Genomic DNA, 17,693 nt, shown 5'->3' with positions numbered 1-17,693 from the left:
CGAGCGAACGATCTTTAATTATTGATGGGACGTAAATTCGTCCCATCTAAGCCCATTTTGATGGCAAAATACCATACGTTCCCTCATCTCATGAGCAACTTCAGCATGAAAATCACTTGTTTTACACATTTGTGACAAAAACACAGTGGAGGAACGGATGGTAACGTATTCCTTTAAAATATATTAAAAGGGGAACGAACTGAGACGCATTTAATGCACCTGCTCTATTCATTTAATCCTGGAGGGTTTGCAGTCCAAAAGGAAGAGATCACTTAGTAGTAGTTAGTAACTTAGTTTAATTTTAAGTTGTAACTGTAGTTAAGTGACAACCCCTATTCTCTTCTCTATAAACAACCATCAAGACTCCTCACGAGCAAATACCCATCTTTCTCCGTTTTCTGTTTCTTTTTGTAAACTCTCATTTAAATTAATATAAGTGTTTTTCTCTTTGTTCCAATCGCTATCTCTTGACTGAATCTCGGGTCTATGTGATCTCAGTTGAGAATAATTACGTTTAAACTATCAGCCATGAGCTGAACTATCTGTGGAACGGGTAAACTGTGAACCTCTTAAAGAACTATTTTCAAAACTCTTAACCGAAGCTTTTTGTATTTCTTTGGCTAAGTAAGCTATATTCATTGTGCGCCAATGGAAATTAGGTACATACAGAGAAAGGAACTTCCATTAGGAAGGGATTTCAGACAGCTTAGCCATTGGGGGAAGGTAAATGTCATGGCAAAAACGCTACTGGTCACCTTAGGAATAAGGGGCCAACTCGTCCATTTTAAGGTTCTGAACTAAGTACATGTTGGAGTCAAGGGAGCCATAAGAATATGGAAACTTGTGAGCCATCTAGACCATGAGCTGAGGAATCAGAGTTGGCAGGAAAAGAAACTGGGACAAAGCCAAAGGGTGATAAGTCTTGAGCAGAGAAAACAACCCCTTTAAGAGTGAAGCAGTGAATCTGTTCCTTCTGTTAAACTGTTTTAACCACCACCCTGTTGTCTCTTGATTATAGTTATTTCTGTTTTAGTAGTTGTTATTTTATTTTATTTAGTACTTATAAAAACTCCAATGATTATTATCTCACCTTCTTCTAAACAAGAAGGATCACATACATAAGGCAGCGAGCAACTGTTTGCCATCAGATTGAACCTACTGTTCCTGAGGAACGTTGTCAAGACAGTAGGGAACGTTTGACCAGACAGTTCATTTACTAACTTTTCTTCTCATTTTCATTCTTTATAAACAGTAATAAAATAATAATTAGCACTCTATCCTCGTGGGAACGATAATTTGGGCATTAATACTCCCTTTATTACTTGATGCATGCACATGCGCACTTGGGTTGGAACTAAGGTACGAATCTGTGTTCTGCAAGAACAGAGGAACGTCCCCTATCAGAACTTATATTATTACACCATCAGCAAACCACCCAACAAGTTTTTGGCGCTGTTGCCGGGGATAGAAACACTAACTGTTGTTCTTATCATTGTTTTCTAACACATATACTGTATATCTGACTTTACTTTTATTTTTTTCTCTTTATCACTGAATCTGTTGTACATATATATACCCTGTGCTATTGGTTTATGAGTGAAGAGTTTGAAACAGACTCTGACCTCTCCATTGAAGTACCTGAGTTTCTCTTTGATCCTGAGCCAGAACGTACACTCCATAGGAGAAGAAGGAACCTCAGGGAAGAATTTCCTGAAAACATAGCTTATCACAATAATAACAATGAAGAGGTTCCCCCTGAACAAAACTTTAGAACTTTGGCTGCTCCTTTCAGGAAAAGACCACATAGGGGAGTAATCCTTCCCCCTGTAGCACCAAATTTTGAACTAAAACCTATCATATTCCACATGATTAGGGAAGCAGGGGTCTTCAATGGACTCCCTGCAGAAGATCCTTACACACACCTCACAACATTCCAAGATATTTGTGATAATTTTAAAGCTGAGGGTGTAACAGAGGAGAGCATGAGAATGAGGTTGTTCATTCACTCCTTGGGCTTAAAAGCTAAAACATGGATGGAAACTCTCACCCCTAGATCAATCCACACATGGGAAGAACTCTCTAACAAGTTCGTAGAAAGGTTTCTCCCAATGTCTCGACAAGCTGATGTTAGAGCTGAAATATCTAACTTCAGAATATTTTATGGAGAAAATCTCTATGAAGCATGGGAGAGATATAAGGACATCATAAGAAAATGTCCAAACCATGGGGTAGAGAGTTGGGGAGTGTTACAATATTTCTTTAAGGGACTTGACCATACTTCTCAATCTCACCTAGATTTTATTGCAGGAGGATATTTCTTTATAGGAACACTTGAATCAAGGTACGAAATCATAGAAGGGACTGCTGAAAGATGTCTCCAATGGCCAATAGACAGAGTGAGCCCAGTGAGGAAGCCAGGCATGCTAGAACTGGATAAACAAACAGCCATGGAAGCCCAGCTGGCATCACTCATGAATGAAGTGAAGAACCTGAGAGCTGACCAAGCAGCACCAAGGATGGAAGTCTTACAACTCACAGCAACTGAAATAGAACCATGCTCAGCCTGTGGTGACCTTCATGACTCAACACACTGCCCATCCACTGCATTGGTGTGTTATGCAGAAAATTTTGGCAATAGGAACTTCACCAGAGACAATCAAAAGGCAGAACGAAATACATATTCAAGCCCTGGAGAAACTATCATTAAGGATCAGAACCACAACACCCAATGGAGGCCACCCATTAACTAGAGACCATTCAACAACAATCAGCAGCAGTATCAGCAAGGTAGCAGCAGTGAAACATTTGAACAAAGAAGAAACAACTACGTTCCGTTCCACAGAGATGACCAACACATCAACACCCTGGAAAATTATGTCAAGGAATATGTCACCAGGAATGATGCAGTGGTCAGGAACATAGAGTCCCATCTGGGGCAGATTGCTGCCAACCTTCAAAGATGAACACCAGGATCACTACCAGGGGACACTGAGGTCCCCTCAACCATTTCTGAAACCCCTTGAGAGGTAAGTACCATGTCTAGCTAAAGACATTAAACTAAGCGCTGACTGGGAGGAAACCCAGTAGATACATTTGCTCTCTGACAAAGAGCAAAGTTTTGGGGTGGTTATCCATAACCGCATAGCTCCCAAAAAGGAGGGAACGTCTGATGTTTCTCTCCAAAAAGTCCAAATAAAGTACATTCCTTTCCAGGAACGTAGTTTTGGGGTGGTCCCTGACCACACAATCCCAAGAAAACCCTCCTATCTATCTTAGCTTAGTTTATTTTCAGTTATGTTTTAATTTCTTTTCCTTTTCGTTCTCGTGTAATTAATCTTTTTTTTTGCAATGAGAAAAGACCTTTTGTGATCAAACTGTTTGGTATATGCATGCATTTCAGTTATAGTATTAAGACTGTCCAATTCTTTTGGATTAATTAACATACATGAAACACAAAGTCACTGACTAATCGTGCTTGTTCTTTCTCTGAGTACTTGAAAATAGAAACAGTGCAGGGAATTTAATCCTCAGAATTTTGAAAGAAGCTGATCTATGTGAACTCAAACTGGTAAGGAACGGAAAAATGCCAAACACCTACTTCTGAGAGCGTTCCTGAGGTGTAACCACAATGAAACTTCTCAGCTTGCCTTAATGTTGTAAGTACTGCTGGAGACAGATGAATTCTGCTGTCAAGGATCAAAACAGAATCACACATTCACCTCACCTCCATCATACACCATCTGGTCAATCAGAAAGAACAAGGAACGTACTCAACAATGAAAAAAAAGGACAGAAGAAAAAGGGGAACAACCATTCAAAAGAATTCTAGAAAAACCAGAAAACATTCCACCAAAGGGGGGGAAAAGGTTCAAGAAAAGGTGTTCCCTCAAAACAGAAAAAGTCCAAGTTCAAAGGCACAAAAGCTAAACGTTCCTCGATCCCACAAATCAGACCACCACTTCTTCCACATTTCCATACACTCACCCATCAAAGAATCCTTGGAACGGAAGACAGCTGTACTTCATAGGAACGCAGCAGAAAGGCAAGTTCTGAAGAATCACATCGACAGAGCAAACACCAACCCATGAGTGACAGTGAGACAAAAGATCAACAACCTTCTCTTATCTAGGGACAAAATTTTCTTACTGTTTACTATGGAGAGTAGTTCATTTTCTGAAAAGTTCATGGTTACTCACTGGCTCAAGTTTCTTTCTGTTATGACTATTCTTTTAAATTGGGCAGACAAATACAATATTTCTGAGTTGTTTGAGGACAACCAACAGTTTAGTTTTGGCGTTTTTGATGGGACGTAAATTCGTTCCCATCTAAGCCCATTTTGATGGCAAAATACCATACGTTCCCTCATCTGATGAGCAACTTCAGCATGAAAATCACTCGTTTTACACATGTGTGACAAAAACACAGTGGGGGAACAGATGGTAACGTATTCCTTTAAAATATATTAAAAGGGGAATGGACTAAGACACATTTAATGCACCTGCTCCATTCATTTAATGCTTCTGTACACTTTGTAGGTAACGTAGAGTTAAAGACTTCTAAAAAGCAAGGCGGTGCACCAACTGAGCAGCTGGAAACGTGAAGAGCAGAGAATCAAGAGTTCTCATTGGCTGAAAACAAAAGCAAAGCATGGGAAGGTCTGCAAACAATGACTAATCATCACCAACTCATGTTCCATCCAGCAATTCACGCAAGCTTCACACTCTGCTTCCACAGTCCCGTCCCCTCATTCAAGCAACTAGCTCCAAAGGAATTACAGTCTTGCCACTCCTCTTACAGCTATAAATAGGACCACCCTCACACAAAAACATCATCGAATCCTGGAGGGTTTGCAGTCCGAAAGGAAGAGATCACTTAGTAGTAGTTAGTAACTTAGTTTACTTTTAAGTTGTAACTGTAGTTAAGTGACAACCCCTCTTCTCTTCTCTGTAAACAACATCAAGACTCCTCACGAGCAAATACCCATCTTTCTCCATTTTCTGTTTCTTTTTGTAAACTGTCTTTTAAATTAATATAAGTGTTTTTCTCTTCGTTCCAATCGTTATCTCTTTACTGAATCTCGGGTATATGTGATCTCAGTTGAGAATAATTATGTTTAAACTATCAGCCATGAGCTGAACTATCTGTGGAACGGGTAAACTGTGAACATCTTAAAGAACTGTTTTCAAAACTCTTAACCGAAGCTTTTTGTATTTCTTTGGCTAAGTAAGCTATATTCATTGTGCGCCAATGGAAATTGGGTACATACTGGGAAAGGAACTTCCTTAAGGAAGGGATTTCAGACAGCTTAGCCATTGGGGGAAGGTAGATGTCATGGCAAAAACGCTACTGGTCACCTTAGGAATAAGGGGCCAACTCGTCCATTTTAAGGTTCTGAACTAAGTACCTGTTGGAGTCAAGGGAGCCATAGGAATATGGAAACTTGTGAGCCATCTAGACAATGAGCTGAGGAATCAGAGTTGGCAGGCAAAGAAACTGGGACAAAGCCAAAGGGTGATAAGTCTTGAGTAGAGAAAACAGCCCCTTTAAGAGTGAAGCAGTGAATCCGTTCCTTCTGTTAAACTGTTTTAACCACCACCCTCTTGTCTCTTGATTATAGTTATTTTTGTTTTAGTAGTTGTTATTTTATTTTATTTAGTACTTATAAAAACTCCAATGATTATTATCTCACCTTCTTCTAAACAAGAAGGATCACATACATAACGCAACAAGCAACTGTTTGCCATCAGATTCAACCTACTGTTCCTGAGGAACGTTGTCAAGACAGTAGGGAACGTTTGACCAGACAGTTCATTTACTAACTTTTCTTCTCATTTTCATTCTTTATAAACAGTCATAAAACCATAATTAGCACTCTATCCTCGTGGGAAAAATAATTTGGGCATTAACACTCCATTTATTACTTGATGCGTGCACTTGCGCACTTGGGTTGGAACTAAGGTACGAATCTGTGTTCTGCAAGAACAGAGGAACGTCCCCTATCAGAACTTATATTATTCCACCATCAGCAAACCACCCAACAAGTTTTTGGGGCTGTTGCCGGGGATATAAACACTAACTGTTGTTCTTATCATTTTTTCTAACACTTATACTGTATATCTGACTTTACTTTTATTTTTTTCTCTTTATCGTTGAATCTGCTGTACATATATATACCATGTGCTATTGGTTTATGAGTAAAGAATTTGAAACAGACTCTGACCACTTCATTGAAGTACCTGAGTTTCTCTTTGATCCTGAGCCAGAACGTACACTCCATAGAAGAAGAAGGAATCAGGGAAGAATTTCCTGAAAACATAGCTGATCACAATAATAACAATGAAGAAGTTCCCCCTGAACAAAACTTCAGAACTTTGGCTGCTCCTTTCAGGAAAAGACCGGATAGGGAGTAATCTTTCCCCCTGTAGCACCAAATTTTGAACTAAAACCTATCATATTCCACATGATTAGGGAAGCAGGGGTCTTCAATAGACTCCCTGCAGAAGATCCTTACACACACCTCACAACATTCCAAGATATGTGTGATAATTTTAAAGCTGAGGGTGTAACAGAGGAGAACATGAGAATGAGGTTGTTCCTTCACTCCTTGGGCTTAAAAGCTAAAACATGGATTAAAACTCTCACCCCTGGATCAATCCACACATGGGAAGAACTCTCTAACAAGTTCGTAGAGAGGTTTCTTCCAATGTCTCGACAAGCTGATGTTAGAGCTGAAATCTCTAACTTCAGAATGTTTTATGGAGAAAATCTCTATGAAGCATGGGAGAGATATAAGGACATCATAAGAAAATGTCCAAACCATGGGGTAGAGAGTTGGGGAGTGTTACAATATTTCTATAACGGACTTGACCATACTTCTCAATCTCACCTAGATTTTGCTGTAGGAGGATATTTCTTTACAGGAACACTTGAATCAAGGTACGAAATCATAGAAGGGACTGCTGAAAGATGTCTCCAATGGCCAATAGACAGAGTGAGCCCAGTGAGGAAGCCAGACATGCTAGAACTGGATAAACAAACAGCCATGGAAGCCCAGCTGGCATCACTCATGAATGAAGTGAAGAACCTGAGAGCTGACCAAGCAGCACCAAGGATGGAAGTCTTTCAACTCACAGCAACTGAAACAGAACCATGCTCAGCCTGTGGTGACCTTCATGACTCAACAGACTGCTCATCCACTGCATTGGTGTGTTATGCAGAAAATTTTGGCAATAGGAACTTCACCAGAGACAATCAACAAGCAGGACGAAATACACATTCAAGCCCTGGAGGAACTATCATTAAGGATCAGAACCACAACACCCAATGGAGGCCACCCATTAACCAGAGACCATTCAACAACAATCAGCAGCAGTATCAGCAAGGTAGCAGCAGTGGAACGTTTGAACAAAGAAGAAACAACTACGTTCCGTTCCACAGAGATGACCAACGCATCAACACCCAGGAAAATTATGTCAAGGAATATGTCACCAGGAATGATGTAGTGGTCAGGAACATTGAGTCCCATCTGGGGCAGATTGCTGCCAACCTTCAAACCCGAACACCAGGATCACTACCAGGGGACACTGAGGTCCCCTCAACCATTTCTGAAACCCCTTGAGAGGTAAGTACCATGTCTAGCTAAAGACATTAAACTAAGCGCTGACTGGGAGGAAACCCAGTAGATACATTTGCTCTCTGACAAAGAGCAAAGTTTTGGGGTAGTTATCCATAACCACATAGCTCCCAAAAAGGAGGGAACGTCTGATGTTCCTCTCCAAAAAGTCTAAATAAAGTACGTTCCCTTCCAGGAACGTAGTTTTGGGGTGGTCCCTGACCACACAATCCCAAGAAAACCCTCCTATCTATCTTAGCTTAGTTTATTTTCAGTTATGTTTCAATTTCTTTTCCTTTCCGTTCCCGTGTAATTAATCTTTTTTTTGCAATGAGAAAAGACCTTTTTTTGATCAAACTGTTTGGTATATGCATGCATTTCAGTTATAGTATTAAGACTGCCCAATTCTTTTGGATTAACTAACATACATGAAACACAAAGTCACTGACTAATCATGCTTGTTCTTTCTCTGAGTACTTGAAAATAGAAATAGTGCAGGGAATTTAATCCTGAGATTTTTGAAAGAAGCTGATCTGTGTGAACTCAAACTGGTAAGGAACGAAAAAATGCCAAATACCTACTTCTGAGAGCGTTCCTGAGGTGTAACCACAATGAAACTTCTCAGCTTGCCTTAATGCTGTAAGTACTGCTGAAGACAGATGAATTCTGTTGTCAAGGATCAAAACAGAATCACACATTCACCTCACCTCCATCATACACCATCTGGTCAATCAGAAAGAACAAGGAACGTACTCAACAATGAACAAAAAAAGGACAGAAGAAAAAACAAAGAAAAAGGGGAACATCCATTCAAAAGAATTCTAGAAAAACCAGAAAACCTTCCTCCAAAGGGGGAATAAGGTTCAAGACAAGGTGTTCCCTCAAAATAGAAAAAGTCCAAGTTCAAAGGCATAAAAGCTAAACGTTCCTTGATCCCACAAATCAGACCACCACTTCTTCCACATTTCCATACACTCACCCATCAAAGAATCCTTGGAACGGAAGACAGTTGTACTTCATAGGAACGCAGCAGAAAGGCAAGTTCTGAAGAATCACATCGACAGAGCAAACACCAACCCATGAGTGACAGTGAGACAAAAGATCAGCAACCTTCTCTTATCTGGGGACAGAATTTTCTTATTGTTTACTATGGAGAGTAGTTCATTTTCTGAAAAGTTCATGGTTGCTCACTGGCTCAAGTTTCTTTCTGTTATGACTATTCTTTTAAATTAGGCAGACCAATACAATATTTCTGAGTTGTTTGAGGACAACCAACAGTTTAGTTTTAGGGTGTTTGATGGGACGTAAATTTGTTCCCATCTAAGCCCATTTTGATGGTAAAATACCATACGTTCCCTCATCTGATGAGCAACTTCAGCATGAAAATCACTCGTTTTACACATTTGTGACAAAAACACAGTGGGGGAACAGATGGTAACGTATTCCTTTAAAATATATTAAAAGGGGAACGGACTAAGATGCATTTAATGCACCTGCTCCATTCATTTAATGCTTCTGTACACTTTGCAGGTAACGTAGAGTTAAAGACTTCTAAAAAGCAAGGCCGTGCACCAACTGAGCAGCTGAAAACGTGAAGAGCAGAGAATCAAGAGTTCTCATTGGCTGAAAACAAAAGCAAAGCATGGGAAGGTCTGCAAACAACGACTAATCATCACCAAATCCTGTTCCATCCAGCAATTCATGCAAGCTTCACACTCTGCTGCCACAGTCCCGTCCCCTCATTCAAGCAACTAGCTCCAAAGGAATTACAGTCTTGCCACTCCTCTTACAGCTATAAATAGGACCACCCTCACACAAAAACATCATCGAATCCTGGAGGGTTTGCAGTCCGAAAAGAAGAGATCACTTAGTAGTAGTTCGTAACTTAGTTTAATTTTAAGTTGTAACTGTAGTTAAGTGACAACCCTTCTTCTCTTCTCTGTAAACAACCATCAAGACTCCTCACGAGCAAATACCCATCTTTCTCCATTTTCTGTTTCTTTTTGTAAACTCTCTTTTAAATTAATATAAGTGTTTTTCTCTTCGTTCCAATCGTTATCTCTTGACTGAATCTCGGGTCTATGTGATCTCAGTTGAGAATAATTATGTTTAAACTATCAGCCATGAGCTGAACTATCTGTGAAACGGGTAAACTGTGAACCTCCTAAAGAACTGTTTTTAAAACTCTTAACCGAAGCTTTTTGTATTTCTTTGGCTAAGTAAGCTATATTCATTGTGCGCCAATGGAAATTGGGTACATACTGGGAAAGGAACTTCCTTAAGGAAGGGATTTCAGACAGCTTAGCCATTGGGGGAAGGTAGATGTCATGGCAAAAACGCTACTGGTCACCTTAGGAATAAGGGGCCAACTCGTCCATTTTAAGGTTCTGAACTAAGTACCTATTGGAGTCAAGGGAGCCATAGGAATATGGAAACTTGTGAGCCATCTAGACCATGAGCTGAGGAATCAGAGTTGGCAGGCAAAGAAACTGGGACAAAACCAAAAGGTGCTAAGTCTTGAGCAGGGAAAACAACCCCTTTAAGAGTGAAGCAGTGAATCTGTTCCTTCTGTTAAACTGTTTTAACCACCACCCTGTTGTCTCTTGATTATAGTTATTTCTGTTTTAGTAGTTGTTATTTTATTTTATTTAGTACTTATAAAAACTCCAATGATTATTATCTCACCTTCTTCTAAACTGGAAGGATCACATACATAACGCAGCGAGCAACTGTTTTCCATCAGATTGAACCTACTGTTCCTGAGGAACGTTGTCAAGACAGTAGGGAACGTTTGACCAAACAGTTCATTTACTAACTTTTCTTCTCATTTTCATTCTTTATAAATAGTGATAAAACAATAATTAGCACTCTATCCTCGTGGGAACGATAATTTGGGCATTAATACTCCCTTTATTACTTGATGCGTGCACTTGCGCACTTAGGTGGGAACTAAGGGACGAATCTGTGTTCTGCAAGAACAGAGGAACGTCCCCTATCAGAACTTATATTTTTCCACCATCAGCAAACCACCCAACACTTATCACTTTTATTACTTGAAACGAACGGTATACTTGCCGATTTTGCAACATATGTGCCATGTTTTTTTGTGAGATTTCAAATATTCGATATCCTCACAGATGACGCCAATGTTCTGTCAGTATGACAGAGATGTCTAGCCAAGGGCTAATGGATCAATATCAGATCTTGTGTTCTCTCTAGATACCTATAAACTACGTATCTTGAGGGTAGCAAATCACTGTACACGATTATGATGCCTTAGCCAAAATAGCGGTGGTGTGTGCACTATGATTGCGTAATAATAGTAGAGAGAGATTAGTTCATATCTGTTGTCTTTAGCTCCTATTTATAGTACTTACCTTAGGGTTTGAACCATTTGGGCCTCCTTCCCTTGGGCCCGATCTGCTATATGTATGTTGTTCAACAATCCATCCTTTGTTGGGCCTCTCAAATATATGGGCCTTATATGGGTCCACAACAGATTGTCCTAATTTGAAAAGTATCCTTCACTTCTGAATTTATTGATTGATTCAAATTTGTAAGCTTTTATACATATATATGGGCATGATCCTTTGTCATCAAATCTTAATTATTGATTTTGTAAATCTAATGGGTATAATTTATTAGGTCACTCTTATTAATTAATTATTAATTCACAATAAATTATTACCATTATATTGACGGAAATTAATGACTAAGATTTGATGTGAAACTTTTTAGTTTGACAACGGTGTCAAATGATATTATATATATATATATATGGTAAAATCATTTCTGCAGCCGCTTTGCGTACAGCAATGACAGGTGTATGGTTATGATTCTCCACATTTAATGCTTTTATCTTTTGTATGATTATGATTTCCCTGCATTTAATTCTTACACGTATATATATGGCAAGTATTTGATTGCTGCACGTACAACAGCTGCAGAAATGTAAATCCCTATATATATATATATATATATATATATATATATATATATATATATATAGGATCAGGATCATTTTACACCGATGTAAGACTAATAAGTCTTACACCATATCTCAACTGTTGATTTCCGTGCATCCAACAGTTATAATTTAGGAAGTCATTGATCCTGATTTTCGTGCATCCAATGACTCTGATTTGTAAGCATGTGACACCATTGATCTTTTTTGATACTGGTGTCAAAGAATCCTACCCTTATATATATATATATATATATATATATATATATATATATAGAAATAATTTTTTCTCAAGCAGCTTGAGATATACTTATATCCGTCCACTCAAAAACTATGTCATTTTTTTATTTCCTTATATTAATTGATTCACCTTTGAATGATTATGATTTCATTTTTGCTCTATTCCTTTATCACCATTGATCCATCTTTGTACGATTATGATTTCGTAGCCGGAGATAAAGTTATCTCAAGCAACTTGAAAAACGATAAGCCCATATATATATATATATATATATATATATATATATATATAGAAGGAGATATATTCTCACTACCAAAATTTTCTACTACCAACTTACTACCTATCTAATCACCATTAGATTAACATTTTCTCTCTCTTCAGAAATTTTTTAACATTCTCTCTTTGATCCAATGGTGATGTGATGGGTAGTAAGTTAGTAGTAAGAATTTTTGGTAGTTAGAATATCCTCTCTATATATATATATATATGTAAAAATTTGTAGGGTATTGATCTAAACCTATTCCATACGAGATAGTCTACAAAAGTCACTTCATTCCACCAATGAGGTTAAAAATTTTCATACTAAGATAGCATAAGCAAGACAATCAACAACTATATAACAAGGACTTGAAGCCAATATATGACCATCTTGTTGGTACCCTACATTTGTCCTAGCTAATTAAAGCAACCAAACATCAAACTCTATTCCGCAGAAGAAATCTGCTTAAGCATCTCACAAAACAATCTTTTCTCAAAATCTAACTTGTTATTGGATCAGGTTCAAGTGGGCTTTTTGACCTTAGTAGGTTGATTTTGATAAAGTTTTACCGGAATAATTTCTTGATCAAAAGTATTACCTATATAATGCATAACGACGTGGTACCATGGGAATCACGTTAGGACGTGACACTTTAGCAACCGCGTCCTTTGCATTTGTTCCTGACGACTGAAACGTGATACCCTGGCAATCACGTCCTATTCCCAAGACTACTGGAACGTGATACCTTGGCAATCACGTCCTATTCCCAAGACGCGGTACACTCTCAGCCGCGTGTCAGTGTGTCCCATCCCAAAAAGAATTCAACAGGAAGCGGTAATGTATAAGTCGCGTTCCAGGTTACAATTCAAGTCAGAGTCAAGCATATATATATATTTCACCTAAAATTTAGACATATTGATATATTCACGGTAAAAGAGTTCCAAAAATCCAATAAAAGTAACAAGTTATTCACTTACACACTCACTCATACGAAAGCCCTTTGGGCTTGAAGTATGAATTTTGCATAGATTCTATTTTTTTTGTTTACCTTAATATAAATCATTAAAAAAACTCTCACTCATCACGTTAAAATTTTGGATTAAATTGTTTCTTTCACATATTGGAAATCAGGAAAGCAGACCAAACACAAAACAGGGATATAAGATTGGGTACTATTTGATTTATTGGATTTTATGAACTCTTTTACAATGAATATATCAATATGCCTACATTTTAGGTGAAACATATATATGTGCTTGACTCCGACTTGACTTGTAACTTGGAACGCGGCATATACACTACCGCTTTCTATTGATTTTTTTTTGGGATGGGACGCACTGACACGCGGCTGAGAGTGTACCGCGTCTTGGAAATAGGACGTGATTGCCAGGGTATCACGTTCCAGTAGTCTTGGGAATAGGACGTGATTGTCAGGGTATCACGTTCCAGTCGTCAGGAACAAATGCAAAGAACGTGGTTGCTAAAGTGTCACGTCCTAACGTGATTCCTATGGTACCGCGTCGTTATGCATTATATAAGTAATACTTTTGATCAAGAAATTATTCCGGTAAAACCTTATGAAAATTAACCTACTAAGGTCAAAAAGCCGGTTCAAGTAGGGGTGGCAATTTGGGTTGACCCGCCCCGACCCGCCCCGCCCCGCCACCAACCCGCTAAAAACGGGGCGGGGCGGGTTGACCCGCCAAAAAATATGGGTTGTAAAAATGAACCCACCCCGTTTTATGGTGGGTTGGCGGGTTGGCGGGTCAACCCACCAACCCGCCAATTAATAAAAATTTAATTAAAATTCAAAAATAAATTATATTTTATGAATTTTTTTAATATTATTTTATTTTATTTCACATTTCTCTATATTTTTTTTAGTTTCAATCTTAAATGTATACTAATATTTGTCAAACATTCTTTAGGAATTTATAAATAGATAACATTTGTCATAAATAAAATAGTTATTCTTTATTTTTTCTAGAAAGTACTAAGATAAAAAAAAATTGAATATCACAAAAATTTAAATACTAATGAAATACTACCTAATTGTAAAAAAATAAAAAAAATAAAAAAATTTAAAACCCGGCGGGTCAACCCGCCCCGCGGCGGGTTGAACCCGTTTTGACCCACTTCTAGGCGGGGCGGGTTGAGGTGGGTTGGTGGGTTGAAAATCTCAACCCAACCCGTCCCGTTTTGGCGGGTTGGCGGGTTGACCCGCCGGGCTCAACCCATATTGCCACCCCTAGGTTCAAGTGCGTATGGTCTAACCCAATCTCCATTGGACTTATAATTCACAACCCACCCCCCCCTCTAATTTCAGGTATTCATCGTACACATATAAAAGGGATGTGATATTTTCCAAACAGACCATTTATCATTCGGGAGTTGTGCTCTTTTCAATTGTATAAAATCCTTAAGTAGCCATAGGCCCATAGTCTATATATGGCGACGTGGCAGCAATTCAGGGCAGTGCTTGAGACTTGTCTTGTTGCTTAGAAAAATGCTAAAGATCATAACATTCTTTGAGGCTAAATTGCCAACAATTATTGATTTAAGTGGAGATTGTTCTCCCTTGATTAAAGATTTTAAGTAGAGTTGTGGGATAGAAAAAATAGTTTTACGAAATCTGCCCTTGCAGAGTTTCAATAAGCTTGAATTGGGTTTGTGGGATAATTAATCAACCAGTTGGGAAATCAAAATTTTGAATCTGGCCACTCTTGCAAGTTAAATAACCTATTTTAATTAGGGATGCACAATTCGATTTGATTTGCTTTTTTATATGGAATTGCACCATAAAAAATGATTCGGTTGTTTGAACTGATTTATACAAAATTGTTTGTTTCTTGAATTAATTTGAAAAAATATAACATGATTTGGTTTAATTTATGATTCAGTTCAGTTCATTTAATTTTTTAACTTTTGGGAGTGGATAAGGTTTGGTTCAATTTTTAATCCGAACATAAAGTGATTTGATTCGTTTTAAGATTGAAAAATTGGTTGGGTTCTTGAAATAATTTAAAAAAATACAATTCTTTTAATTTGATTCGAATTAATATAGTTTTTTTATTTTATTTTTCTTTTTAGACCATTTTTATCCTTAAAACTATACCATAATTAGAAGCTATTTTAATGGAGCTAACTTAGCGCTGAGTTAGTGGGGTTGGATATGTGTTCGATTCCCGCTAAATGCATTTTTGGGCAGGGGGCTGAACCTTTAGCCATCACTATTTTCCGCACTCCGGATTAGTCTCATAGCCGGCTCAAAGAGTCGAAGCTCGTGGGGATACCGGAGTTGAGCCAACTCGTCTCAAAGAGATAATTAGGGTCGGGTAACTCCAAAAAAAAGCTATTTTAATGGAGCTAAATTTTTAGCCACTCCCTGTCCTTCTAAGTACACCGTGACGTTTAACATACCAGTCGCCACTATAATTTATTACCTAAAAGAAAGAAGAAGAAAATTTAACTCTTATTTATAAGTAAACAGTTTCAAATTGAAAACGGATGAATTCATTTTATTTTATTTTTTAAACTAGAAACAGATAAAGGGAACAGTGGAGCACTTTCGCCTCAAGGTGAATGAAACAACTCTTAAAAAAGAAAAAAGAAATTAAATAAATAAATTCCATAAAAAAAAACAACAAAAAAACATGGTCTTGTTATATAAATTGGACACCACCACCCAACGGAGTAGTTATGTGGGGTTGATACCAAGAAACGCCGTTTCCTTACACAAAGAAAGAGAAGAGAGAGAGAAGAAGAAGAAGAAGAAGAAAAAGTTCTGTAACGGTTGCAGAAGGAAGCATAGCAGACACGATTCCAAAAGCTGTTTTCTTTTCATAAATTCAATGATAACGCTTATTCATCAATCAATTCAGTTTCATCTGTGACACCATGACATGATGATGACGATTACAATTTTGCATGCCCATATAATGAAGATGATGATGATGATGACAGAGGTTCAAGCTCTGAACTGAACAGCTTTTTTGGGTTATCATCTGAATGAATGATGTTGAATCGTGGTGTTAGTGTTGTTGGTGGTGGTGAAGAAGAAGATAAGCTCTATGAACAACTATGGAAGGCATGTGCTGGACCTCATGTGGAAGTTCCTCATGCTGGTCAAAGGGTCTTCTATTTTCCTCAAGGACACATGGAACAAGTTAGTTTTTCGTTATTTACAGTTGCAATTTCTTTTTTTTCTTTTTTTCTTTTTTCTTTTTTGGGGTCATAGATTGTCTGAAAATGTTGGTCTATGATGCTTGGTTAAGTTAGATTCTTTTTCTTTTTTATCTGTTTTTTTTTTTAATTTTTTTTCTTGCTTTTTTTACTTTATATGTTTTTTGCGGCTGTAGTTAGAAGTTTCAACAAATCAGGAACTAAATCAGAGGATTCCACTGTTCAAACTTCCTACAAAGATCCTTTGTCGTGTCGTCAACGTCAATTTACTGGTAATTTTCTCCATGATCTAGTCTTCTTCTCTTTCTTTTTTTCTTGATGAAAAAAAAATTTTAAGAAAAAAATCTTGTTTGGTTGCTGAGAAAATGGTGAAATGATTATCTTGGTTTCTGGGGTTGCTATGTACTGTTTGGTTTTAAGTTTCTCATTAATAATTTAATATTTTATGTGATTCTGTAATCTGGGGGAGGCAAAAAATAAAACTTACTTTGAATTTTGACATTTTTAGGCTGAACAAGAAACGGATGAGATTTATGCACAGATTACTCTGGTGCCGGAATCTAATGTAAGGATGTAGCTACCCATTTTGATTCTCAAAACTTTTCTTGGTCAACCTTAGATTATTTTCTCCCATTGTTTAGATTTCTAATGGAACAAATGTCTTAGCAAGCTGAACCTACAAGCTCTGATCCATGCCCTGCTGAACTTCCAAGGCCAAGAATTCACTCCTTCTGCAAGGTCTTAACTGCCTCTGATACCAGCACACATGGTGGTTTCTCTGTTCTCAGGAAGCATGCAACTGAATGCCTTCCACCATTGGTAATGCTATATGTTTGGTTTTTATTGAAGTTGTTTTTGGTTTCCAGTACCAGATCTTGATTGTTTCATGGTGATGTTTACTAAAACCATGTCTTGATTTTGTTCAGGACATGTCCCAACCAAAAGGATCTTCATGGTTATGAATGGCGCTTTAAGCATATATTTAGAGGTGAAGGACATGACAAATTTTCATTTGGGCTCCTTCTGGTTTAACTTTATAGTTCTAATTTGCCTTATGTTTTACCCTTGAATGTATTTTCCTTTCTATTCCAGGTCAGCCACGCAGACACTTGCTCACAACTGGATGGAACTTTTGCAACTTCCAAGAGATTAGTTGCTGGAGATACTTTTGTGTTTCTAAGGTATACATTTGATGTTTACCTTTTTCTTGGTTTCCCTCATATGGTTCAGAAAATCTTCTACTGTAAAATCATATAAGAGTTTAACTATTCAGACTATGCAAGCCTTAATTAAATAAAATTGTGTGTATAGAGGGAACAATGGAGAATTACGTGTTGGTGTGAGGCGTCTTGCTCCTCTTCAGAGCAGCATGCCTTCATCTGTGATTTCTAGTCAGAGCATGCATCTAGGAGTTCTTGCAACTGCATCTCATGCT

At 37.9% G+C, this 17,693-nt stretch overlaps 1 protein-coding gene and 2 non-coding genes across 3 annotated transcripts; 1 reads left to right on the top strand and 2 right to left on the bottom strand.

The window, feature by feature from the left end:
* Nucleotides 1–2,123: 2,123 nt before the first annotated feature.
* LOC133298124 (small nucleolar RNA R71) lies at nucleotides 2,124–2,230 on the bottom strand. Its single transcript, XR_009749742.1, has one exon. It is a non-coding gene; the product is annotated as a small nucleolar RNA R71 (small nucleolar RNA).
* Nucleotides 2,231–6,718: 4,488 nt separating this feature from the next.
* On the bottom strand, nucleotides 6,719–6,825 carry LOC133298123 (small nucleolar RNA R71). The gene has a single exon (XR_009749741.1). It is a non-coding gene; the product is annotated as a small nucleolar RNA R71 (small nucleolar RNA).
* A 9,010-nt stretch (nucleotides 6,826–15,835) lies between these two features.
* LOC133298111 (auxin response factor 11-like) lies at nucleotides 15,836–17,690 on the top strand (the record flags this gene model as incomplete). The annotated part of the gene is given in 8 exon segments (XM_061497344.1): nucleotides 15,836–16,241; nucleotides 16,435–16,530; nucleotides 16,767–16,823; nucleotides 16,925–17,094; nucleotides 17,185–17,246; nucleotides 17,351–17,384; nucleotides 17,386–17,439; nucleotides 17,570–17,690. Coding segments are annotated over 8 exon segments (747 nt in total), but the record flags the coding sequence as incomplete, so codon positions are not given.
* Between the last annotated feature and the right edge of the window lie 3 nt (nucleotides 17,691–17,693).

The sequence above is a fragment of the Gastrolobium bilobum genome, unplaced genomic scaffold, assembly GCF_033153095.1.
Source record: "Gastrolobium bilobum isolate Gb01-03AN ecotype WA unplaced genomic scaffold, APGP_CSIRO_Gbil_v1 utg45536, whole genome shotgun sequence".
Taxonomy (NCBI): Eukaryota; Viridiplantae; Streptophyta; class Magnoliopsida; order Fabales; family Fabaceae; genus Gastrolobium; species Gastrolobium bilobum.
This window is presented reverse-complemented; position numbering and strand designations above follow the sequence as displayed.